The sequence below is a fragment of the Pseudorasbora parva genome, chromosome 3, assembly GCF_024679245.1.
Source record: "Pseudorasbora parva isolate DD20220531a chromosome 3, ASM2467924v1, whole genome shotgun sequence".
Lineage (NCBI taxonomy): Eukaryota > Metazoa > Chordata > Actinopteri > Cypriniformes > Gobionidae > Pseudorasbora > Pseudorasbora parva.
The window spans coordinates 27,630,783-27,656,831 of NC_090174.1; the positions used below are offsets into that span (position 1 = coordinate 27,630,783).

The 26,049-nt window shown below is 37.7% G+C and overlaps 1 protein-coding gene across 3 annotated transcripts in view; it reads right to left on the minus strand.

Annotated features, from left to right (window-relative positions):
• Nucleotides 1–26,049, minus strand: part of adamts3 (ADAM metallopeptidase with thrombospondin type 1 motif, 3) — a 190,500-nt gene that overhangs the window by 40,313 nt on the left and 124,138 nt on the right. For all 3 annotated transcript variants that reach the window (XM_067438269.1, XM_067438268.1, XM_067438270.1), the window contains 5 exons: nt 22,930–23,043; nt 21,647–21,792; nt 20,659–20,834; nt 16,045–16,178; nt 3,480–3,603 (listed from right to left, as the gene is read on the minus strand). In XM_067438269.1, coding sequence (XP_067294370.1) covers nt 3,480–3,603; nt 16,045–16,178; nt 20,659–20,834; nt 21,647–21,792; nt 22,930–23,043 — 694 coding nt within the window. The remainder of the gene's footprint in view (nt 1–3,479; nt 3,604–16,044; nt 16,179–20,658; nt 20,835–21,646; nt 21,793–22,929; nt 23,044–26,049) is intronic.

Here is a 26,049-nt window from a genome sequence, read left to right on the forward strand (position 1 = left end):
GAGTCTTTAAATTTGCGAATGTCACTTAGAAAACAACAGTTTTATAAACGTCAAGGATTGAACAAAAATGCTACATTTGTTCCCAATGCTGTAACTTTTGATTACTTTATGTTATCAACACAAAATTTGATCCAGATACAGAACACATATGATGGAACATCATCAAAAAAGAATTAGGCTTTGACCATATTTCTTCCCCGAGTTATTGCATGTCAAATAAATAAAAAAAATGTACAATTAAATAAATAAAAAATATATTTTAAAAAAAGTATTTCATAAGCAGTTTCTCAGCAATAGATTGTCCAAATATACTAAAACAAGTCTGCTAACAAATGATATCTACCATTTGACTCTCCTTGCTATAGTTTTGGAGTCATGAGTCTTTAAAGTTGTGCATGTCATTCAGACAAAAAACTCAAAGGGTTTCAAAGGGAACCAGACCCTTGAGCTAAGTCCCATGAATGGAACTTGGTTCTTACAGGAGGTCTTAATCAACACCACCTTTCAAAGACACCCCATTTATTGGCATACATTTTCCTAGCGGAGGGAGCCCTATCACTTAGAATGGTCTAAATAACATCATGCAAAAGCCCAGTGTCCCTCACTTGGTATCCCTCAGGGGCCAAACATAAAGGCTTTCACAGGTGAGTCCAGGGATGAAATATTGTGCCCCCTGCCTGAGACAGAAGGTCCCTCCTCTTAGGAATCACCCCCGGTGAGCCAATGAGGGGTGATATTATCTCAGAGAACCACACTCTGTTCGGCCAACGCTATCAGTAAGAGGCAAGAACCTTGTTGGCAAAACCCTGGCTAGAACAGGATGTGCCATCTCACAGAATGTGCCATCACATCCAGACCCAGTATGACTGAGAGAGAAGTAGAGGGGACATTGCGCTGTCTGATAAGAGGTGAAGAGGTCAACTTCTGCTCAGTAAAATCTGGTCCAGATCTGGTTGACTACTTCTGGGTGGAGTTTCTGTCTGGACAGTAAATCTTCTCTCACATTCAACTGCCCTGGAATGTAGACTGCCCTGAGTGAGAGGAACTTGTCCTGGGCCAAGAGAAAAATTTCCCTCGCTATCTGTTGTTGAATTATCTAAGAGACTGTCGTTGTGTTGTCCACTAGCACTAGGACATGACAGCCCCTCAACTGAAGGAGAAAGTATTTCATGGCCAGAAATGCAGCCATCAACTTGAAGCAGTTGATGTGCCAATCGAGCTGAAGGCAATCATGGACTCTGGTGACATCACCAACTGAGGCTATAATACCTCTGGGTCAAATCAATTGACGTGTTTACACACTATATTCACAGCTGGTCATGATAAAGATGTTCCCAAAAGTGCTAAAAGCAACGCAGCATTTAGTGTAGCTTTTGAAAGGGAACACAATGTGTGTGTGTGTGTGGACATGTTTTTTCTATTCCCGTGAGGACCTAAATTGAGGTCCATGTGGGTACAAAAGCTTATAAATAATTCAGAATGAGTTCTTTTGAAAATGTAAAAATGCTTAAAGTTTTGTGTGATGGGTAGGTTTAGGGTTAGAGTTAATGTAAGGGGATAGAACATACAGTTTGTACAGTATAAAAACCATTATGTCTATGGACAGGCCTCCAAAAAATAGTGAACCAAACACCATCTTGTTAGCTTTGAGAATACTTTGAGAAATTTAAACAGATAGGTATCTCCTGATGCCAATGAAACATAACGAAAACTCAGACAGCACACACTGAGAACATTCCTACACCTGGTAATAACATCTGCCTCTAGTGATTTGATCCCCAGCGGTCAGAAGAGAAAGATAGATGTTTACACTGGGTGGATGTGTTGTCTCACTGGGTGAACATTAGTCTCAGATGTGTCTGGTTCTTTAACTACAGTTGAAGTACAATGACAAATTAATGAGAAATATGAATGAACATATTTCTTCACATGTAGGCAAAACCTCCGATTTGTTTGATAAAGAATACATGTAGATAGAGTGGATCTAATGGACATCTGCGCATGGTCATTTATGTATAAATGCAACAAGAACAGTACAGTACTTTTGAATGCGTTCATTCTGTGGTGCCAGAGGAAAAGTGTAAAGAGTAAAAATGTAAATACAGAATCAGTATTTCAGCTGGTAACACTGTGAAATGTGACAGACCTAAAAAAGAAGAGGTCAAGTAGGGGTTTGTGAGAGTCATTTGCCGCGTTTCCACTGTTACTTCCCGTGCTTGATTGGGCCTTGTCTGGGCTTCCCTGGGGTCAATGGCCAGAGTTTTCTGGTCTGCGGAATACCTTGGTCCAAAGCAGGCCAACTTGGGTTTAAGGAGTGGTTACAAACAGAGGTGGGGTTTATCTGAGTCAGGAGACGGCAGCGCTATGGAGGATTTCATATACCAGCTAAAATCAGCATTAAAGAAGAAAAGATATTCAGACAGCAGCAAGTGTTTGAAATAACTACTGTTTGTGATCTGATGTGGATTCTGATCATTGTATAAGGCAGAACTATTTATATGTAATGCAAAAGACTATGCACGCCAACCATTACTATAGAAAACATGAAAAATACTGTATGCTTGAAAAAATCAGACAAATCCTAGAGGCTATTACAAGGTCTTTTTATACTGAACTGTCTGATAACTAAGCTCTGCATACAGGATAAAATAAAGCAACTCCAGTTTTTCGGGAGCTTCTTCTGTTTCTCTGACTGAAAATATAACTGGGATTGTAAATGTTTATTGACCTAAAAATAAACAGAAATAGATGGAACTAAATAAGGATGTGCATGTGTCCTATTTTGTGAAATTACTAAATATCACTTTATTTCTGTATGACTAATGTCAAAGACTTATATATAGGTCTTAACGGGATTTTGCTAATGAGCAATCTTGACAGAAATGTATTCATTATGATCAAATTATTATCACTTATTATTGTAAAAATGTGGTAAAACATTGATTCTTGGGATGTATATCTTTAAATCAACAACAAAAATGGCAACAAACGGCTGTTTTTTATGTTTTTTTTGCGATCTCGCATTGATTTTGTTCTGACAGTTTTCTAATAAAACTTACATTTGCTGGTAAAATTATGTGTTTGTGTGAAGTTGTTTCTGAGAGGTGTGTTACAGGCTGGTACAGGCTTTAGTGAAGCACTCGACTTTAGCCCAAAAGTGGAAATGCAGCTTGGTTTTGCCCTGGCTCGCACTGGAAAAGCAGCTAAGTGGAAAAGCAGCTAATGACACGTCCAAGTGTGAATGTGACTGTGAATGTGATTGTGAATATATATATATGGATGGATGGATGGATGGATGGATGGATGGATGGATGGATGGATGGATGGATGGATGGATGGATGGATGGATGGATGGATGGATGGATGGATGGATGGATGGATGGATGGATGGATGGATGTTTAATGACGGCTGAAGTCCAGAATAAAGAACTGCCTGAGTTAAGTAAAATAAATGCCTAGAAAAGAGGAACGTATCTTACCAGTTTTCTTGGGCACACGGGTGAAGGTTCCTTTCACAGTTCGGCAGTGGGAGTTGTCACCCCCACACACACCACACTTATCCTCCACCTTATTGGAGCCAATTTCCCTGTCACAGCCCACTTTCTGAAGGAGAGGGAGAGAGAAGCCCACTTAGAAAATAGGCAAGATGTACTATCAGAAACACTGTTAGTTTCAAGCTTTCATCTTTGGATGTGTCTGCATCTGATATTGTGAAAATATAGACATTATGTGCCAGAGAAACAAGCGTGCAGCCATCAAAAGAATATTGTGTTTGAACTTCTGAGTGAATATAAAGACTCCATAATGTTTGTTTAATTGTTACATTTTTGTCATTAACAAACTTTAATAAATTCTTCAGTGATTCCATCTGTATTAAGAATAAATTACATTTAGGTATGCATTTTGCAATTTTTTTGTTTATGATGTAATATTTTCCATCCAAGATGTAGAAGTTTACCACATAATCAAGCATTTTGCTTCTCTGTGTAAAAGATCATATAACATTTTTAAAAGATAAAACATTTCCTGGGGCTAAGTCTTCCTTGTGTACCGTACAAAAAGAGCATTTGTTCTCCATGACCATCAATTTTGACAAATGCACCTATTTAACTTATATTCATTTCATCCATATCATCCATATCAGGCCGCCATATCAGGCCGCCATACCCCGGTTAGAGTGGGCCCGCACAGCCAAAGGAGAAGGCTGCCCGACCGCAACATAAGCGAGTGAGATGGCCTCGACCACCCACTTGCTTATCCTCTGCTTTGACACCGGACCCCCCCTCGAGGGTGGCCCATAGCACACAAACAGTTGTTCGGACTTCCTCCACAGGGCAGCTCTGTGGACATATGTATCAAGAGCCCGAACCGGGCAAAGCAGATTCAGTGTTTCCTGGTCTGACGTCACAAATGGAGGAGGATAAAAGGCCTGGAGCACGATAGGTCTTATGGGATTGGATGGAACCTTAGGAATATAGCCCGGCCTCGGGTGAGCACGAGGGTGCCACAGAGAGGGCTTGCAGATCTCCTATTTTCGGAGTTAATCGTGTGTTTACTTATGTTTTGTTAATGTCCTTGAGGCAATCAACATGGAAATTGATTACTTGCACGCAGTGGTGATCTTATTTATTCTATATGCTGTCATAAGAGAGAACTTTGCCCTAGCCAGGAACCATGAGGGAAGTAAACACCAGATACGTACGTCGCCAGTGATTACATATTCGAGGGATTTTCTTTTTGCCTTATGGAGTGATGCTGTGCCTGTGGACTTAAGTCATGTATCAGCAATACCTCACAGAAAAGCCCAGGACAGGAAAAGGAAGAAAAGAGGCTCGAGGGGGGGCCTCTATAAGAGCAGATTGTGATAAGGTGTCATCTCAAAAATCCATCGGGGGAGGCCTCTGCATGTATATTAACAGTGCATGGGCATCACAATTTAAAGTGCTCAAGAGAGTGTGCACTAGAGACTATGAACTGCTGTCTGTATCTATCAGGCCATTTTACCATCCGCGGGAGTTCAGGCAAATCACCATCATCCTTGTTGTGTTCCAGGGCCTAATAATAAAGAAGCAGCGGAAATTATAACTGAAAGCTTCAATGCTGCGCTCTCCCGATCGGCAGATCAGACAGTTTTTATTTTGGGGGATTTCAACACATGTCACCTTATCTACCCACTCTACAGCAGTATGTCACAACACCCACTCGCTCCACTCGCATTCTGGACCAGTGCTTCGGTAACATCCCAGACGCATATAAAGCAGTGAGTCGTCCTCCTCTTGGTAAGTCAGATCATAACATCATTTATCTCCTTCCAACATACAGACAGAAAGTAAGGCGTGAAAAACCACAACTGAAAACTGTACGTCAATGGACTGAGGATGGGGAGGAGAAGGAGGAGTTCAGAGATTGTTTTGACTCTACGGATTGGCGCATGTTTTTAACACATGCTCTGAGTATCACGAATTAACATACACAATCACATGCTATATTAAGTTTTGTGAAGAAACTGTTATCACTTCTAAGAAAGTTCAGGTGTTAAGTAATAACAAGCCATGGCTCTCAAAGGATCTTAAACCTAGTCTGAATGAGAAAAGGGCTGCATTTTTTGAGAGGAGAAAATTATGAAGTAAAGGAGAAAGAGAAGGAATTTAAACATAAGGTTTTTACAGCAAAAAAAAGATTTTAAGAATAAAGTTGAACAGAGATTCTGTACAGGCAATGCAAGACAAGCATGGGAGGGATTAACCACAATAATGGGTAGGGAAGGAAAAAAACAAAGTGTAAATGTGGCAGATTGTGGTAAATTTGTTAATGATTTAAACATCTTCTATGGAAGATATGATGTGAGAGACCATAAAATAGGCTGCAGTATAACCTGTGATCAGATTGGTAGCTATTAACATATACAGCTTTCTGAAGAAGAAGTAGCCAGATGTCTCTCTAAAATTAGACCAAACAAAGCCCCTGGGCCTGATGGCATCCAAGGAAGGATGTTAAAGGTATGTTCTCAGCAGTTTAAAGGGGTTCTCACTCAAATTTTGCTATATTGTGGTGTTTTTCCAAATTCATGGAAGAAATCCACAATAATACCTGTGCCTAAAGTCTCTAGGACTATAGCCCTTGGAGATTTTAGACCAGTGGCACTCACTCCACTCTTAGCTAAGTGTATGGAGAGAGTGGTCAGCACTCATCTTATGTTTTCTGTTGGGAATCAACTTGACCCCGTTCAATTTGCCTATAGGTCACATAGGGGCACAGAGGACGCAACTCTTACTCTTGTAAATCAAATAGCTAAACATTTGCAACAAAGTCACTTTCTCTGGTTCTTTTTACTGATTTTACTTCTGCTTTTAATACTATGCAAGCTGACATTCTTTTAGAACAACTTCATAGGATGAATGTGAATGGTGGGCTCATTCACTGGATTAGAAGTTTCTTAACTGACCGCCCTCAGAGAGTCTTAATGACTGGGGTCTACTCAGATGAGCTTGTTATAAATACTGGAGCACCACAAGGCTGTGTGTTGTCACCTTTGTTGTTTTCAATTTATATAAATGATATGACTGTGCACAGCACCAATGTTAGTTTACTTAAATATTCTGATGACATGGCCTTGGTTGGACTTCTCACAGAAAATAATGCAGCACATGAGGAAGATTATTTTAGCCAAGTCATTTTATTGCAGGATTGGTGTCAGACTGTTAAATTGGAAATTAACGTGACTAAAACAAAATAACTTATAATACAAACGAAACCAAGAGGGGCCAGTAACATCAACCCTGTTGTACTTAACAGTCAGCCTGTGGAAGTAGTTGAAAATTTTAAGTACCTGGGTACAATCATTGATTGAACTTTAAGTTTTAATGTTAACTCAGAGAGTATTTTTAAGAGAGCTAATCAGCGATTGTTTTTAATTAGAAAACTGAATTTCAGTTTCAACAGTCAAGTACAAGTATTCAAGTACAATTACAAAGCAATTCATTGGTTTTATTTAACTCTGAAACAATTTTCGAGTTGCGTTGTGGTAAAAATAGCTACGGGTAACGCCAGCTGATTAAGGAGTTCAACCATTCTACGTCATCAACCTAGAACGCAAACAAAATGGCGCCACCCATGGTCCAAATATAAAATCGATTTTTTTAAATAATGTAGATCTTTCATGGGTTTCTACTACATAATTCAGTAAGAGACATAATTTATATTATATTAAGCCATACAAGTCTCAACACCAGGGGATCCCTTTAAGAGTTCTGTTTCTTTTCAATCTGTCTCCTTCTTTAATTCCTTACTTCTCCTGATAGCTAATTCTCTTAATTTGAATTTAAATAACTCCCATTTAGATGCATAATCTGATTTCTATGAATTAAGATATTTGTGGCGAGTTGTTAGTTTCCAATATTCACAGAGGGAGCTGGGTTTATGAACAGTCTGTAAAGACAACTCAATTAGGAGTAGATCTGAAAAGGGAGCATAATGATGGGAAATAACTTGAACATGTTGTAGTAGACTGGATACAATAAGAAATAGGCAAATATAAAATTTTAAAGACGCATTGCTCAATGTATATTCAAATGAATTACTATTAAAGTAGCGCCACAAATCCACTAAAGATTGATCTTTTTATAAGGAATCAATTATAAAATCTATCCATTAAATCATCAGGGACTTCATTAAAAATTAAGAATATCTCCTTTAAACTTATGAATTTAGATAAGAATACCTACATTATTATTTTACCCGTGAACAAAATAAACCATATTACCCCATTGAGCTTTCTAAAATTTAGAATCAGAAGCAGACGAATGAATCTCTTGCAAGAATAAATAAAAATGCCTTATAACATCTACAAACAGAAATCTATAAACAGAAAACAGCTTTTCTTTTAAAAAAATTCTAAATTTTTTATCTCTTATCTCTTATCTTTAAATTTCTTATCTCTAAAGCCCTGCACATTTAAAGAAACAATGTTCAACTGGTTGAACTCGAATTTGTCCATTAACAAATAAAAGTATGATAAAAATTAGGGGAAAAAGAAAGAAAAGGAAAATGGCAACCATGGAGTGTATTAAACACCTAACTTGGAAGTTCTGTTATGCTGTTTGGATTCAAAAAGTAGGATTAGGGAATCAGTAGAATAAGATCGAAAGGCTCTTAGAAGAATGTCAACAATTTGAACTCGGCAAACATGAAAAAAAAAAAAGAAAATCGAACCTTACATGCGGTTAGAAACTTGGAGTCAGTTTACGGATGCTGTGCTGAACTGGCAACGATTCTCGTTATTTATGACAGCACAGAGCAAGGGACCTCTAAAATCAGCCTTCTTCTCTTCCATTTGAGCCGCCAGGACAAGGGGCCAAAGTTTATTCCGACTCTCAGCGTGTTTGGAGAGAGATTCCTTGACATAGAGAGTGTTCTCTCTGAGGTAGACAGAATTCTTAGCTTCCATCCATATGATGTCCACGCTTAGTTTGAATTAGAGCTGGAATGATGCGTCAACGCCATCAATAATGTTTTATCTTAATGTGTTTATTTGAGTGAAATGCGTTGATTCGTCACACTGTTTATATTTCCCAATGATGGCGGCTCCCGGGATTGTTATTACAAATATATACAGTCTTGTTCAAAATAATAGCAGTACAATGTGACTAACCAGAATAATCAAGGTTTTTAGTATATTTTTTATTGCTACGTGGCAAACAAGTTACCAGTAGGTTCAGTAGATTCTCAGAAAACAAACAAGACCCAGCATTCATGATATGCACGCTCTTAAGGCTGTGCAATTGGGCAATTAGTTGAATTAGTTGAAAGGGGTGTGTTCAAAAAAATAGCAGTGTCTACCTTTGACTGTACAAACTCAAAACTATTTTGTACAAACATTTTTTTTTCTGGGATTTAGCAATCCTGTGAATCACTAAACTAATATTTAGTTGTATGACCACAGTTTTTTAAAACTGCTTGACATCTGTGTGGCATGGAGTCAACCAACTTGTGGCACCTCTCAGCTGTTATTCCACTCCATGATTCTTTAACAACATTCCACAATTCATTCACATTTCTTGGTTTTGCTTCAGAAACAGCATTTTTGATATCACCCCACAAGTTCTCAATTGGATTAAGGTCTGGAGATTGGGCTGGCCACACCATAACATTAATTTTGTTGGTTTGGAACCAAGACTTTGCCCGTTTACTAGTGTGTTTTGGGTCATTGTCTTGTTGAAACAACCGTTTCAAGGGCATGTCCTCTTCAGCATAGGGCAACATGACCTCTTCAAGTATTTTAACATATGCAAACTGATCCATGATCCCTGGTATGCGATAAATAGGCCCAACACCATAGTAGGAGAAACATGCCCATATCATGATGCTTGCACCTCCATGCTTCACTGTCTTCACTGTGTACTGTGGCTTGAATTCAGAGTTTGGGGGTCGTCTCACAAACTGCCTGTGGCCCTTGGACCCAAAAAGAACAATTTTACTCTCATCAGTCCACAAAATGTTCCTCCATTTCTCTTTAGGCCAGTTGATGTGTTCTTTGGCAAATTGTAACCTCTTCTGCACATGCCTTTTTTTTTAACAGAGGGACTTTGCGGGGGATTCTTGAAAATAGATTAGCTTCACACAGACGTCTTCTAACTGTCACAGTACTTACAGGTAACTCCAGACTGTCTTTGATCATCCTGGAGGTGATCATTGGCTGAGCCTTTGCCATTCTGGTTATTCTTCTATCCATTTTGATGGTTGTCTTCCGTTTTCTTCCACGTCTCTCTGGTTTTGCTCTCCATTTTAAGGCATTGGAGATCATTTTAGCTGAACAGCCTATCATTTTTTGCACCTCTTTATAGGTTTTCCCCTCTCTAATCAACTTTTTAATCAAAGTACGCTGTTCTTCTGAACAATGTCTTGAACGACCCATTTTCCTCAGCTTTCAAATGCATGTTCAACAAGTGTTGGCTTCATCCTTAAATAGGGGCCACCTGATTCACACCTGTTTCTTCACAAAATTGATGACCTAAGTGATTGAATGCCACACTGCTATTTTTTTGAACACACCCCTTTCAACTAATTCAACTAATTGCCCAATTGCACAGCCTTAAGAGCGTGCATATCATGAATGCTGGGTCTCATTTGTTTTCTGACAATCTACTGAACCTACTGGTAACTTGTTTGCCACGTAGCAATAAAAAATATACGAAAAACCTTGATTATTCTGGTTAGTCACATTGTACTGCTATTATTTTGAACAAGACTGTATGGCCCGATCTAAAAATGTAGGAATTTTTTAACCCGACATCATATAAAATTGTGCTCTGCGCATTCTGTAAAACGTAAAGGGTATAGGCCTACCACAGCACCACAACTTCTATGCAGGAGCATCTAAAGAAAGCATCCTGGGGCCAGGGCCGGCCCGTGGCATAGGCGGAATAGGCAAATGCTATGGGCGCCACTCGACCACAGGGGCGCCAAAATGAGTGATATTACCAAATATTACCAAAAAAACCTTAAACAAATCCCCAGACTCTTCCCAGACCACTGCATCAATCTCCTCCTGCCCAGCGAGTGCTTTAGTGTGTCCGAAATTGAACGCGCGATCCGTTTAACGTTGGGAATTTGTTGTCGCGTCGCCTCTCGCGCATCTAACAGACAGGAATGTGCTTGTTTGCTCGCGCCAGTGAAAGTTGCCTAATTATTTATGACGGATGGCCAATGCGTCAAAAAGACCGAAGCCCTCTGATACAGGAATATAAAGGAATAAGGGGATAAAGACAGAGGTAAAGTGATGAAATGAATAAACAGTTTATCTAAATGCATTATCTAAATATGAATGTTTGCTAATTAATTCCAGTTATTTTTATCTTAAACTTTATGTAAAGCAACTGTTCTGGGTGATCAGAATCTTTAAAAAATCATGTCAATTGTTTATAAACATATATAATTTTTTTTAATAGCCTAATGTTTTTACTTAGTTGTGCAATTGTAAGGGGATATTTGGCCTTTGTAAAATTTATTTTCTGAAATTAGTAATGATATTTATATACAGGTTTATCTAAAATAGCTAAAAAAATAAAATAAAATGCACACCAAATATAAAAAATTCTTAAAATGTTTAATTCATGGTGAAAACATGAGCATGCATAGTTTAGTGGAGGATATACGTATACACACATTTTTGTATATATATATGTGTGTTTGTGCGTGTGTGTCCTTGTTTATATTACATTGTGGGGACCAAATGTCCCCATAAGGATAGTAATAGCTGATAGTAGGCCTAGTCACTTTTCAAACGGCTCATTGAAAAGTGAGCCGGTCCCCACTTTTCAAAAGCCTTATAAATCATACAGGATACATTTTTTTGAGAAAGTAAAAATGCAGAATGTTTCCTATGATGGGTAGGTTTAGGTTTAGGGGCAGTGTAGGGGGATAGAAAATACGGTTTGTCTCGTATAAAAACCATTACGTCTATGGAGAGTCCCCACAAAGATAGTGAACCAGACGTCTGTGTGTGTGTTTGTTTATTTTTATTTTAAAAATTATAAAAACACAACCAATATATAAAAACCTTGATACAAGGGGCACCAAGTAAAATCTTGCCTAGGGCAGGTCTCTCAAAATGTCGAAACAGCAGTGTAAGTAACTTATATGGACTATTACAGCACATTTTAGACAGCTCTAGAATAAGTTTGTCAGTCGATATTTTGTGCTTAATATGGCTGCATTTACAACATTTTTTACGTTTTAAACGTGGTGCCATGGGTGTGAGGCTCTGAGGCACGCAGCTTGGTAAATTATTGGTTATAATTTACTGGTAAATTAACCAGAGGATTTATCAACTTTTTATAAAATAAACAATAGATTAACTGAAAAAAATTATAAATAGATTATTAGATTAAAATATAATCATGGATGATCAACGGATGTCAAAACAAATAGTTCAAAATGAGCGGTTCATTCATAAATTCATAAGATTTTCCCTTCATGCTGTGGAAATTCAAACTGGAATATAGAACACAAAAGTGCAGTGCGGGATGTGGGGATACATAAGGTCTATAGACCTAAAGATAGAGCTTTTCTAATGTTTTCTAATGTTGTTATTTTGCGCTACAGAGGCATAATCCTTAAAAGTGTCACCAAAGAATTGAAAGAACTGACATTGACAAATATGAGACATTGTAGTAGTTTGTTGAACAAAACTTTAAAAAAGGTAATAGATATCTGCTAATAAACCCTAACGCCCCTGTACACTAGCTGACACACTATCAATCATTTCCTCCCAAAAGCTAATTACTATTCATTGTCCATCTACAAAAATCAATTTACAACCCCATCCAGAGAGATCTATTCCTCAAACAACATCCATTGTAAAGTGACACTCATCCTATACACACTGCAATGTAAGCCGTCCTTGCTCAGCAACATATCACAGAGCCAACTCACAAATTTACAGCAAAAAAATAAATAAAAAATTGGAGGACAGATTTGTCTTAAAATTTTACATTATTATATGTTAAAAGACTAATTTTTACTTATTCAGAAGTGTGCAATACGTTTCTAATCAGCATCACTTACATATCTGTGAGTACAGTGAGTCAAATGTCTATTTTAATGACAGACCAGGTAAAGTCCATCTACACTGCATGCTGCAATCAAAAAAAGAGCAAGATACCAGAGAAGTTGACACTGGCATTGATATCTTTAATAATAATAATAATAATAATAATAATAATAATAATAATAATAATAATAATTTAAGTAAAAGTAGAAAAGCTGGAAGTAAGAAAATACAATTTCTGTGCTGTTGTTAGAAAATGACAAGCCAATGGACTATAGACAATAGATTTTATCTCTTTCCCTGCCAGCGTTTAAAAAAAAAGCTGCAAGCCAATGCCAGCATTTCTTTTCTTTTTTTCAGAACTTTCCTGGTGTTGCAGGTGAAGCTCCCTCTCCCCTTCCTCCGGATCACCAGAGGGAGCTCTTACCAGAATATTGACTGTTGCTTTCTGGACTAAAACCCCCATAGACACATGCCTGGGACTGATTGGGCACAAACCTTCAGCCCTTCACACACGCTACTTAAGCACACTATTCAAACCACACCATTGCGAAGTCTTGATTTGCTACGGTGATCCTTTCTGAGCGTTTCCCTCCCCATTGCTACTCTGGATCTGACCTTGGACTGCTTATCGTTGTTTGATTCTCTGCCGCCTGGAGAAGGGACTGACTGCAGAGCCACAGTTTTACCCCAACCACAGTTTTACCACAGGAGTTCTGACCGCGCATGCGCATTGCGTCGTTATGTCTTCGCGATGCATGTTACAGCACTGGAAGGGAATACAACTACTAGGGGTGTCAACAATAATCGATTCGGCGATGCATCGCGATGCGGGGCATGAACGATTCAGCATCGATGCGGCAAAGTGCCATAATCGATTATGTCACTGTTTATTTTCTGGAGGAAGATAAAATTGTGAAGTTTCAAATACTTTCGGTTCCGGGAGAATAACAACAACAACAAGGAAGATGGCTGAGGCGGAGGGAGATGACCGCGATAGACGGGTTATTAAAAACGCGCTAACGACGCGAGGTGTGTAGGATTGCACGTATATATTTTTTGCACAATAATAAATTAATCTATAATGACGAAATACGGCGCAATTCACCTTTATTCCACAAGGTGGCAATGTCTGATACCCAATGATGAAGTGACACTCATAGTTACCTCTGACAGAAAACGAAACAATAATTATAATCTGCAAAACTTGAAATGGGTTAGTGATTTACTTCAGAGAGCAAGTACTAAACACAATCATATGTTAGTGTCACAGTCTCTTGATGATGGATGTGGTCAAGAAGCTGTCAGTGATCAAAATATTGATTTTGAAGACATTGAAAATGAGTTTGGAGAATATGCTGGAGATCGCGAATATGAGGCAGATGCTGAATACACTGGTAAACGAGCTCTGACGAGGTCATATGATGATGGTATTAAACATCTGCTCAAACTAAACCCTTCCAAGCTCCAAAAAGGTAACGAAATAGGTTTTATTTTATTCTTCTGTAGCTGTTACTCTAAAATCAGGAGTTTTATATATTATCACGACAGGTAGAGGTCTATCCATGTTAAATATAGATCTGGGTCGCTAACGACGTGAATATGTAAGAATGTTTGGTGAAACAGTCATGCATTTAAGGGCTAATTGCATTTTATTTAATTTTATTTAATTACATTTTATTTTATTTAATAACTTTTATGTCAAAGATACAGGAGACACATAGCAGCCAATACAATCTGTTGTTTAATATCTGCTTGTATTGCCTCGTGACTGATGAAAAATTTGCTTTGTGTGCAGTAGAATTTTGATGCATCACAATGCATCATAGAATCGAATTGAATCGAATCGTTACCTGGTGAATCGTAATCGAATCGAATCGTGAAGGCAGTGCCAATGCACACCCCTAACAACTACAATTTTATTTCTTTTTTGTAATTGCACTTGTTTGATTTTAGTTATTAGTTAGTGATCAATTGTAATGGTAAAATAACGAAATGTTTAAAATGTAAATTGTAAATGTAATAAATAAATGTAAATTAAATTTGTTTCTTGTTTATGTCTCCAACAATTTAATATGCTCACACTTTCAGCCTGTTTAAAAGTATCTTTTATTTGTGTTCAAGTTTATGCATTTACCCCAGGCAGAATTAATCAACTTGAGGAATTACTTATCTTGACTTTGAACTAAGATAAAAACCTTTGAAATGTCTAGTCGAAAGTTTTTTTTTTTTATTTATACTGCGGCTATATAGCGGCTCTGCAGACAGATATTATTGGCTGCCTGCCCCGACCTGAGCCTGTGAAACCGTATTGTGATCGTTAGCCCCCTGCACAGGCCTTAGCCTGTCCCTATTACCGCTCTGTTAAGCCTCCTCTTCTGCTGTGTCTCTACCTTGTACTGTTCCAACTGAAATAATACATCTGGAGATGGATCCTCACTCGGCTGACTCTTTGTTACACCTGTCCCCCAATATTTTGTTATACAAATAGCTGAACATACAATGTATAAAAATAAAAAATATAACCTCTGCTTTTAAACAACAAAATATTATTCTAGCTTCAGGCATTCTTTTTTTATCAACACTTGAATGTGGGTAAGTTTTATGAAAAATAATAATAAAACTACATTGAAAAAAATCACATTTTTTTCAAAGATTACATCCAGATCGAATTAAAACCGATGAACAAAACATAAATGCCACCTCCAAAACTTGCAGTCCTGTAACTCTTCCTGGGTCGACATTTCATTTGGTAATGTTAGGCAGCTTTGATTTATATGCTGTTTAATATCTGATGTATAATGTTATGCGTAATTTTACATATGCATAAGCAATGCTTCTATCACTTGCTTTCACTTTTCAGCAGTGTTTTGGTCTGGAGATTTTGATCTTTCATAAGATGCACAACAGCGGCATGAACATTTTGATAGAAAATTCTATCAATGGTGAAGAAGCCGTGTCATATATTTACAGAAAATACTTTCAATGGTGGGGAAAGAGTTAAAGAGAATAATAGTGATTTCGAAGGTGCCTTAGCCTCAGCCTAAGATAGAATGGTCATTAAATGCACAAGGAGTGTTCACAGCCAATCTGATGTGAATTTAACTGGCAAGAGCTGGAGAAAACCTGTAGGTTCATTCTTGGCTAGCTTCAACACAAGTGCAGTGCACATAATTTTATTAGACATCAGTCAATCAAGCAATCAAGCAATCAATACCTGGCTGGTTTATTATAATTCACTCAAAAGATAATCTAGTTGCTGGAATTTTGAACCTTTATGAAGTTAATGGAATGAAATATTTTTAAGAGATTCACTTCTGTTTGATGCAGATTATTGTTGAAGAGGTTATGTGAATGGCACACCATTATATTATTGAGATCTTACTGAGAAAAACAACAATAATAATATTTATTTTAATCTGTGCTAATTAGTGTTTTAGCACACTAGCACCGGTATCTGCAAAAGCAAGTATACAAAATGAAATTCAATTGCTTACCACACACTCTCCACGCACACAGATGCTGTATGGGTCTTTGTAAGAGCACCTTGTCCCATCATGCACCAGCTGCTTCATGTAAGCCACATCACCCGTTTCTTTCGACTGGCAATAAAGGTGGCACCTTTTGTTGGCTGACAATATAGAAAGATATGAAGAAATATTATTTAATAAGAAAGACTACAAATTAAATTACATACATTTAAGGTCTATTAAAATACAATTAAGTTATGAGAAATCAATATTTAAACAGCACTAGGTAACTTTTGCTCTCTGCAAAAGTGCAGACACGTCACGAAAGCGACTATAGCCAAGCAGCTCCTTGCCAGCCAGCCGAGCGAGTCAAAGATAAATGAGTTTCGTGGGTGGGAGAATGATAGTGAAGAAGTTGCCGAGAGAGACAAGGTTTGTGCTTTGTAAACATTTACAAGCCAGAGTCATTATAGTAAACTATAACCAAGTCTATTGGTTACCGTTTAAAAAAATCTATATGATACTTCAATTCAATGTTTGAGTAGTAGGTAATACCACATATTGTCAATATTATATTATCAAGCTACCATAGATGAATCTGCAAACTTGAGGCAAGACAAATAAACAAATATCACAGACATGTTAGGTATCCTAAAATATGATATGATTTTGTACGTCTTTTGTATTTACTTGTGTTTACATGGGGGTGGTGGTGGAAGTGACATATATGGTGTAAAGCAATTGAATTTTGTAGTTCTTTTTGTTCTCGGGTTACTACCCGAAACCTAAAGTTTAAAAGTAAGATTAAAAACAACATAGACCCCGTCAGGCTATGGCAGATGTGTCATTCAACCTATTGTAAGTCGATGTCACATGACAAGTCTTGAAAATATATTATGAAGGTTAAAAAGTTACCTGGAGCTGCTTTAAACAGTAAAACTGGAATATAATCATGCATAAAGAATAGTGTAATATAATATTCCAGCAAATTAAATGTACTATTTCAGGTCTTGATCTCCACTAGCTTTAAACTAATTAATAATTCACATGCATTAAAAATGACTTGTGCTAATGTGAAAAATTATTTGGCAGCACAGGTCTTATATCTGACAACCGATTAAACTCTTGAACTAGTATAAAATACCACTAGACTAACTTCCTGAAACATTTAACATATGCAAATTAGGTTTCACGTTGCAACATGGCTGCTTTTTATTTTATTTTATCCAAGTTAACAAAAGTTTTAAAGGTGCCCTAGAATGAAAAATTGAATCAGCCTTGCCATAGTGAAATAATAAGAGTTCAGTACATGGACATCACATACTGTGAGTCTCAAACACCACACCTCCTACTTCTTAGTAAATCTCATGCATCCAAAACAACATGGAAAAATAAGTGATTCTCAACATAAGGCCAACCGAGACACAATCGTTCGGGATCATTTATAAGAACGCCGCCAACATTTGCATACGTCCAAATATGTTCATTGTCATGCTGAACTGATGGAGCCGAATCATCGGAACTGCAGGTAAACAAACGACACTCGAGGATAGCAACGGCAGCTCATGGACACATGTCATGTTCCAGGCTGTGCAGGAGATGTGAGGACTTTTCATATGTCAACAGTCATGGTTGAGGTTTATTATAATCGGATACCACAACAATTTAATTCAAAATCGTTCGTTTGTTCGGCCCAGTTCAAGAAAGCTTCGCTCAGCGTCTTAAACTGAAGTAAAGGGGCAACTATATTCCTGCAAGCAGTAAGTAGTGATTTATCCACTTATTGACTAGCTGTTTAAAAAATTTCTGATTAAATTGAAAGTTTCTTAGAGAGACCGCATTGTATAGATGACGCAAGATGTTAGTACAGAACAATAGGAAACCATACAAAACTAAATATTGTGTCTAATGACAAAGGTTAATATTATTTTGTATCACAAAATACAACCATAGATACGCTGCTTACAGATCGTTCAATCGATCCTTCTAGCAAACGTCACCTTTTCCACCATATAAGTTAAAACGACGGTCATTTGACAAGGCTATTCATTTAAAAAATATATAAGTTATAGATTAATATTTTTGAGAACGGAAGTAGGCCTATGATGTTTTTACATGCTTGTATTTCAGAGTACATCACTGTCACTGCATAGCCTACATTGTGACTAACGTTATATAAACATGCAATATCGTTGATGAAAAAAGACAAGTCTAAAATGTAGACTGAACGACACTTTAAGCAGAACATCTCAAATGGAGATTGCTGAAATACAGCTTACTTGTTTATTGGTGTTTTCAGACCATCCGCGTGCAAGAGAGCTCACGTGCATATGGTTGCAAGATGTTCAAGTAAAACACTGGATACATATTCTTTTCACAGAAAACCTCTATTTGGGAGGGATTTAATTACTGAAATCTGGCAACCGTAGTCTGCATTTTTATCAATCTCCATTTGAGATGTTTTGCTGAAATAAGCCAATCAGAGAAGAGCTTAACATTAATATGACCCTTCCAAATAAGTCAAAAACAGAGCATTACATCCTAGGGACAATTTATAGGGTTGTAAATGGACCTGTAAAACTGTGGACAGTTTTTGACCTTAAATAAGCCACATTCCCTCTATGTAGATATCAGAGAATAATTTAACATATTGTTTCAACTCATTCTAGGGCACCTTTAATGGGATGATTACATAAAAGTGAAAATCTTGAAAAAAGTGACATTTGATGGAGAATTTCTGTGCAAAAAATACGGTTTCTTTTCGAGTATGGGTCTATCTGACGTCAGATATGACGAAATGTCCTTGAACGTGTGACTAGAGCGAGAGAGCAAATGCTTTAGGGAAGCCGGCTGTCATAGGACTTCACCAAATCAACAATGTCACCAAAGAAGTGTGTTTTTGGTTGTCAGGGCAAGACAACACTGTTCAGATTCCCAAAGAACCCAACATTAATGGGACAGTGAATGGAGTTTGTTTTTCCAAAGCAGCAATGGTTTCTTACCTGCAGCCTAATGTAAAGCTTTTGGTTTTAAACAGTTTGTTCTCTTAGTGAAATGAAAACTGGTGTCTCGTTAATAAAGGAATGGATACTGTGAATTAGGGAATAGAGATATCACAATACCAAAATTCCAGTAGTCAGAACCAATTCCATAAAAATCATTATCACAGGAATATGTTTTTTTATTTGTTTATTTAACCATTAAAAAATAATATATATATATATATATATATATATATATATATATATATATATATATATATATATATATATATATATATATATATATATATATATTTGATAATCAGTTTAAGTAAATACATAAACATTTAAAGGCTGTATGCTGTAAATATTATTTATAAAAAAGATAAAGTGGAAAATAAGCAACCACCTAGGCATAATTATTATTATTAGTAGAGACGAATTATTATTACATAGAAATGTAGCTAAATCTACTGTAGTCTACAACAGTAGCCTAATATATTCTGTCAATTTCTTCACGGTAAACCGAATGTTTATTTTGATGGGTTGCCGTAAAGACCTTTGCGTTTTCTCAAATTAAATGGTAGATTTTCATCAAGTGACGGTTTATGCAGTGACACACGGCAGAGACTACAAAGACAACGTGTGCGTGTGTGTGTGCTCACACCTGCGCATCTGCTCGTCGGACAGCTTAAATCCGAACCCAAGTCCAAATGGATGTTGCACCAAATTTTTTCACCATCTCCTCCGTTTCTATTTCAGTTATGTTTACTCAAGAAGACGAATACGATGACAATTGCAGCCAGTTGCAGCTACGAGGGCATTAGCTACGAGCAAAGATTAGTTTATTTCACATACACTTAATGCATGTCTCATAAAATGTAAAAAAAATGTAAATGTCTGCGAGAAAGAGAAGAATGAACAGTTGGGAGAATATTGGATGTGTATCAGAGTATAGGGTCTGTGCATTCAGCTTTAAAGTGACAGCAGCTTTGTAAATAGCTTTGTAACTTTTATACAAGTATTTAAATTAATAGGGTAAATAGAGTTACACCTCGGTGATATATTGCATGCCATATCGTGATACAGCAACATTGCAGTCTAAAAAAAAAAACCTGACCTGAAAATGACCTGTCCCTGCATTTTTTTTCTATGTCACTAAAAATGTTTTTGAACAACAAAATGATAAAATATTGTAATAAATGCTAAAACGTGTGTTTAGAAGTGGAATGGCTGTCAGTGTCATTTCTCACTGGCTTTAGTTTTGAACAATATCGGCCCTTTATTTTGTGGGTTACAGAGAAAAATGGCAATAGGCACAAACATCACATGAAGCGACTGCAGCAAGTGCAATTTTGACAAAAGCCTTTGAAATGACATTTCGTCACCTCATGTGTGAGGGAACTCTAAAGGCTTAGACGATTTCTTGAGCCGCACACACTGCTCAAGAAAAAGGAAAGTGGGCAGAATTGTGGTTCATCTTGCACTCGTTGGTTTGGTTTGTGGCTTATATCGCTTTAACAAAGACATTTCAAAAATTCTAATGGAAAAAAAGGCTGCTGAAAAAGTTGTCAGGCACTTTTACACTATGCCAGTACTTTTGGAATGCCACTTTCCACATTTCCCCAAATTACACGGCTTTAAAATCTGATGAACTTACCGTCGGGGTGTTCGTAGGAAAGCCAGTGGTGTTTAGTGTTCTGGTATTCAAAGTGGGAGTTGCGCTGTTGACATTGCTGAGCTCTGAAGTCCTCAAAGTGTTTGGGGCAATCATCAATGTTACACAGCTGGTACTCATAGTTCACCCCTGGACAGTCCTGACCTCCATTAGATGGGCTAAAATATAAAAGATAATAATCAAACAAAGGTCAATAAAGTGCATTAAATGAACAAGTCTGCCACAAAAAGATATTAGAAATACATTTATCCCTTCTTTCACTAAATAAATATTTTTAGATCAAGATTCAGAAAGTCTAAGCAATGTTTGTATGATATGACAACCGATGCAAAAGGTAGATTTTGTTAAAAATCCTGCAGTTTTCATCACAAGCCTTTGTGATGAAACAATTTGAATTTTCATTCGTGCATATCTTCTATTAGAGCGAGCATCTGTTCAACACTCCTCACAACTAGCACAATAATATGACGGCATTAAAAAAGCTTAAAAGTTTTCTTGCGTCTTTCATTCTCAAAGCAGTCATGCAAATGAAGAAGCATCCACTCATATCCCTGGTGCAAAAGAATAGACCTTCTTTAAAAAGAAAACTACACCTAGACAGCAAAGACAGAAGCCTCACCTGATTAAAAACACCCTGCGCAGAGGGATTTTATTCTCAATAAAATGTACGGATGTAAACAGGAAATCAGATAATGTCATGCATTTGTTTTGTTTTGGCTTCAAATATTAGTTATTGAAATAATAGCGAGATAAAGAACAAACTAACCTTACTGAAGAATGCTAAGTTTCTCATTGGATAGTCAATAATTTTCACCCCTGCTGCCTGTATGCTTTATTTCTAGACAGATAGTTATTTTCCTTTTTAAGAATCTGCAGCCATCCATATAACTGAATCTGATTTTTGAAAGTACATCAGTGTGCCATTGAGCTTCATTAGCAGTCCTGACTGTGCGTACAGTGGATAACATACACAGGGTTGTTGCACTGGCGGGTTCTGAAGCGGACGCCCATCCCACACGAGCGAGAGCAGGAGCCATACTTGCTCCATGCACCCCAGGCTCCATCTTGCTTCACTTGGTTGGCATTCTTCCACATGCAGTGACCTTTATAGCACCACTAAGAGGGGAAGGTCAGATACAGGAGACAGGATCAAATTGGGAACAACAGGACAATATAGGCAAATTAGACTATGGATGATATCAGATTTTTCACAACCAAATTTTATCTTGGCCAAATCACATTATACACAACAATTGAAACTCTGACTTTCTTTGACTTTGACTTTCTTTTCTTTGACTGGATAAGAAATAACCAGGAGAACTTTAACAACACTAATACCATAACCTGTAAAAAAATCTTGTCACAGAATGAGGCAGAAATTATTTAATTATAGTTATACAGTGATAAATTATTTGTTTAGCATTGCATTATAAATATACTTTATTCTTACAAAAATAACCAACATGGCATGAAAAAACACAGATAAGTCATATACTGTAACAATGTTTAATCAGTCAAAACGTCTCTATCTGTGTTTTAGTCTGTTGCAGCTGTCCGTTTTAGGGATTTTCGAAAGTTGAATACTCGCTTCTGGAAGTTCATACCTTTGATGTCGAGTATGAATGGAACAATGTGAGAGTTTAGCTCACCATATTGCTCAGATTGTCTTATTTAGGATAAAAATACAAAAAAAAAAATAATCCTCTCTAAATATATTTGAAGTAAACATCAATAAGTTTATATGAGTTTTTTAATCAGCACACTTTTTGACTAAAAGCCTTAATGGATGGATAAAACTGAATGTGTCAGCAGTTAATGTAACATTTCCCATTTCAGGACTAACCGATTAGCAAAATAATTGCAACTTCCTCTCTGTATAGTGGCAAAATCTGATGGATGTGGATGTGGGTGAACACGTTGGTGGTGTTGCCCTCATCTATGACAAGTAATTTTTTTAATAAAACCAAAAAACCAGCTGCACACACTGCATCTTCTGCTTTATGACAGATGACAGCGATGGTGAAATACCACCACCTATTGTACTTTGGGACATTCAAACCAGGTCCTGCCACTATTTACGGGGTCATGTTATCAAATGTGTACTATTCATTAAAAATATTATGGTTATCACGATATATTGTCACATTGTCACACCCTTAATTAACACGATAACGATATTTTGTGTTTTTAATATCACGGTTATTGTCAATACCGGTATATAGTGACACCCCTAATGTGGACACATAAAATTACCTTCCCAGGTGCACATTCAGTCCCGTCCAGTGGTGGCCCTTTTTTGGTCTTGCAGAAGTAAGGGTTATCTGGATGACTGCACCACAGCTGCTTGCATGGATCAAATGTGCGAAACTGAAGAAAGGAAAAAGTGCACACGGTTGGATGCTTGGCATTTTAAGAGAGATAATTAAATGGCAAGACACATTTAAAAAAAAAATTCTACTTTTTTGGCCAAGCTACAATTCCACCAGAGATAAGCCCTGACAATCAGTTATTCCGTTTACTTTAAGGAACATGCTCAAATTCAATAATGAGAGATAGAGATAGAGATAGAGATAGAGATAGAGATAGAGATAGAGATAGAGATAGAGATAGAGAGAATTGATTGAATTGAGAGAGAGAGAGAGAGAGAGAGAGAATGAATTGAATTGAATTGAATTGAATTGAATTGAATTGAATTGAATTGAATTGAATTGAATTGAATTGAATTGAACTGAACTGAAATTAATTGAACTGAAATTAATTGAATTGAATTGAATTTTTTTTTCTCTTGAGGCTGCCAGTGCCACTGTGGAGCTAGTGTTACTTTCTAGACACCCATGATATAAGAACAAAAAAAAGAGAATACACACTCTTTTTTTTTGTCTTTTTGTCTGAATTTTCTTTTTACTTCAAATTGCTTCATTTTTACTTTACTTCAATTTGGTTTAAATGTGATTCCAAAACAAAAGGAGTATATATTTTAAACTTTAACCACGACAGTTTGAAGCAATTGTCCGCTGTTATCAACTAATATTAATGGCTTTTAGCACAGGTAGTGAGTCATAGTTTGGTTAGTCATTGGCAGCCTGTTGCACTGATTAATCTGTGGAATAATTATAAAAGCGTCCACAGCTGTTCTCATTTAAGTAGTGATCAGCGTGTATTTAATAAGCATGTCAGCACTGGTGCGGTAGCATCATCGGGAGTGTTCAGCCACCTCGTGTTCAGCCGCTACTGAGAACGCACTTAAGTATTTATTTTTCTGTCCTCTTTATCCTTCGTTCTTTTCTCACAATGTGCTTTCAATACATACCCACTATCTCTAAACCACGCTCCACTATTACACACAGACAGCAGCACAACACTATTAATCTGTGTCCTATTCCTTCCTCTACTAATATTCCTCCCTCCTTTTCTCTGGGTCTATGGAATTGTCAGTCAGCTGTAAACAAAGCTGACTTCATTTCAGCCTTTGCCACTCAATTCAGTCTGAATATCTTGGCCTTGACTGAGACCTGGATCCGTCAAGAAAACTCAGCAACCCCTGCTGCTCTCTCTTACAACTTCTCTTTCTTGGACACCCCTCACCTCATTTACCGCCCTCCAGGTCAATTGGGCACTTTTGTTGAGGAACAAGATGTGCTGCTATCCTCATTCCCAGAGGATGGCAGCCCACTTGTAATCCTTGGAGATTTCAACATCCACCTGGACAAACCATATGCTACAGATTTTCACTCCCTTCTATCCTCATTCGATCTCAAACTCCTTATTACCTCACACACCCACAAATCTGGCAACCAACTTGACCTCATCTACATGCGCAACTGCACTACAGAAAACCTTTTGGTCAAACCCTTACACTTTTCTGATCATTACTTCATCATAGTTAATCTACATCTTACTACTCGTGCACTTCCACTTCCTCTACCAGTTAGTTTCTGACAACCTGCGTTCTCTTTCTCCCTCTCATCTCTCCTCTGCTGTGTCATCCTCTCTTCCGTTACCCACACAATTCTTCTCTATGGATGTCAACACTGCAACAGACACTTTATGTTCTACTTTAACTTCTTGTCTAGATAGTATCTGTCTTCTAGGCCAGCACGCTCTACTCCCTCTAACCCTTGGTTATCTGATGTTCTTTGTGAACACCTGACCAAACTTAGAGCAGCAGAGAGAAAATGGTGCAAATCAAACGAGCTATCTAACCTGAGTAAGTATCAATCTCTGCTCTCTTCCTTCTCAAATGATGTCCATGCAGCTACATCCTCATATTTCCACAACAAAATCAACAGCACCTCAGACACACGGACACTTCTCAGAACTTTCACCTCTCTCCTCTGTCCCCCTCCACCACCTCCCACTACCTCTCTATCTGCAGACAATCTTGCCCATTTTTTCACAGATAAAACCACAATCATCAGCAGTCAGTTCCCACCTCCACACACCCACAATTTTAAATCAGCCATATCCACAGCCAAACATATTCTCTCCTTCTTCTCTACACTCACTGAGGCTGAAGTATCTAAACTTCTCTCCAGCCATCCCACTACCTGCCCTCTAGATCCCATCCCCTCAGACCTTCTACAAGCCATCTCCCATACACTCTTACCAGCACTCACACACATCATCAACACATCTCTCTACACCGGCATCTTCCCTACCACATTCAAGCAGGCTCGGGTAATCCCACAGCTTAAAAAAACCCACATTAGACACATCACTTGTAGAGAACTACAGACCTGTTTCTCTCCTACTATTTATAGCGAAAACACTTCAAAGAGTCGTTTTCAACCAGGTCTCCTCTTTCCTCTCACAGTATAATCAACTGGACATAAACCAGTCAGGTTTCAAAAAGGACCACTCAACTGAGACGGCATTATTGTCGGTTACTGAAGCCCGGCGGATAGCAAAAGCTGCTTCCAAAGCATCAGTCCTCATCCACCTTGATCTATCTGCTGCCTTTGACACTGTGAATCATCAGATTCTTCTGTCCACCCTCTTATCACTGGGCATCACAGGGACTCCACTCCACTGGTTTTAGTCCCATCTCACAGGTAGGTCTTTTAAGGTTGCCTGGAGAGGAGAGGTATCCAAAGCACATCAACTGACCACAGGGGTTCCTTAGGGCTCAGTGCTTAGTACTCTCCTCTTCCCCATTTACACAACATCATTGGGACCCATCATTCAGGCACATGGCCTCTCATATCATCGTTATGCTGATGACACACAGCTCTACCTCTCATTTCAACCAGATGATCCGACAGTAGCTGCACAAATCACAAGCTGTCTGGTGGATATCTTGGCATGGATGAAAAAACATCACCTGCAGCTCAACTTAGCAAAGACTGAGCTGCTCGTCTTCCCTGCTAATCTGAC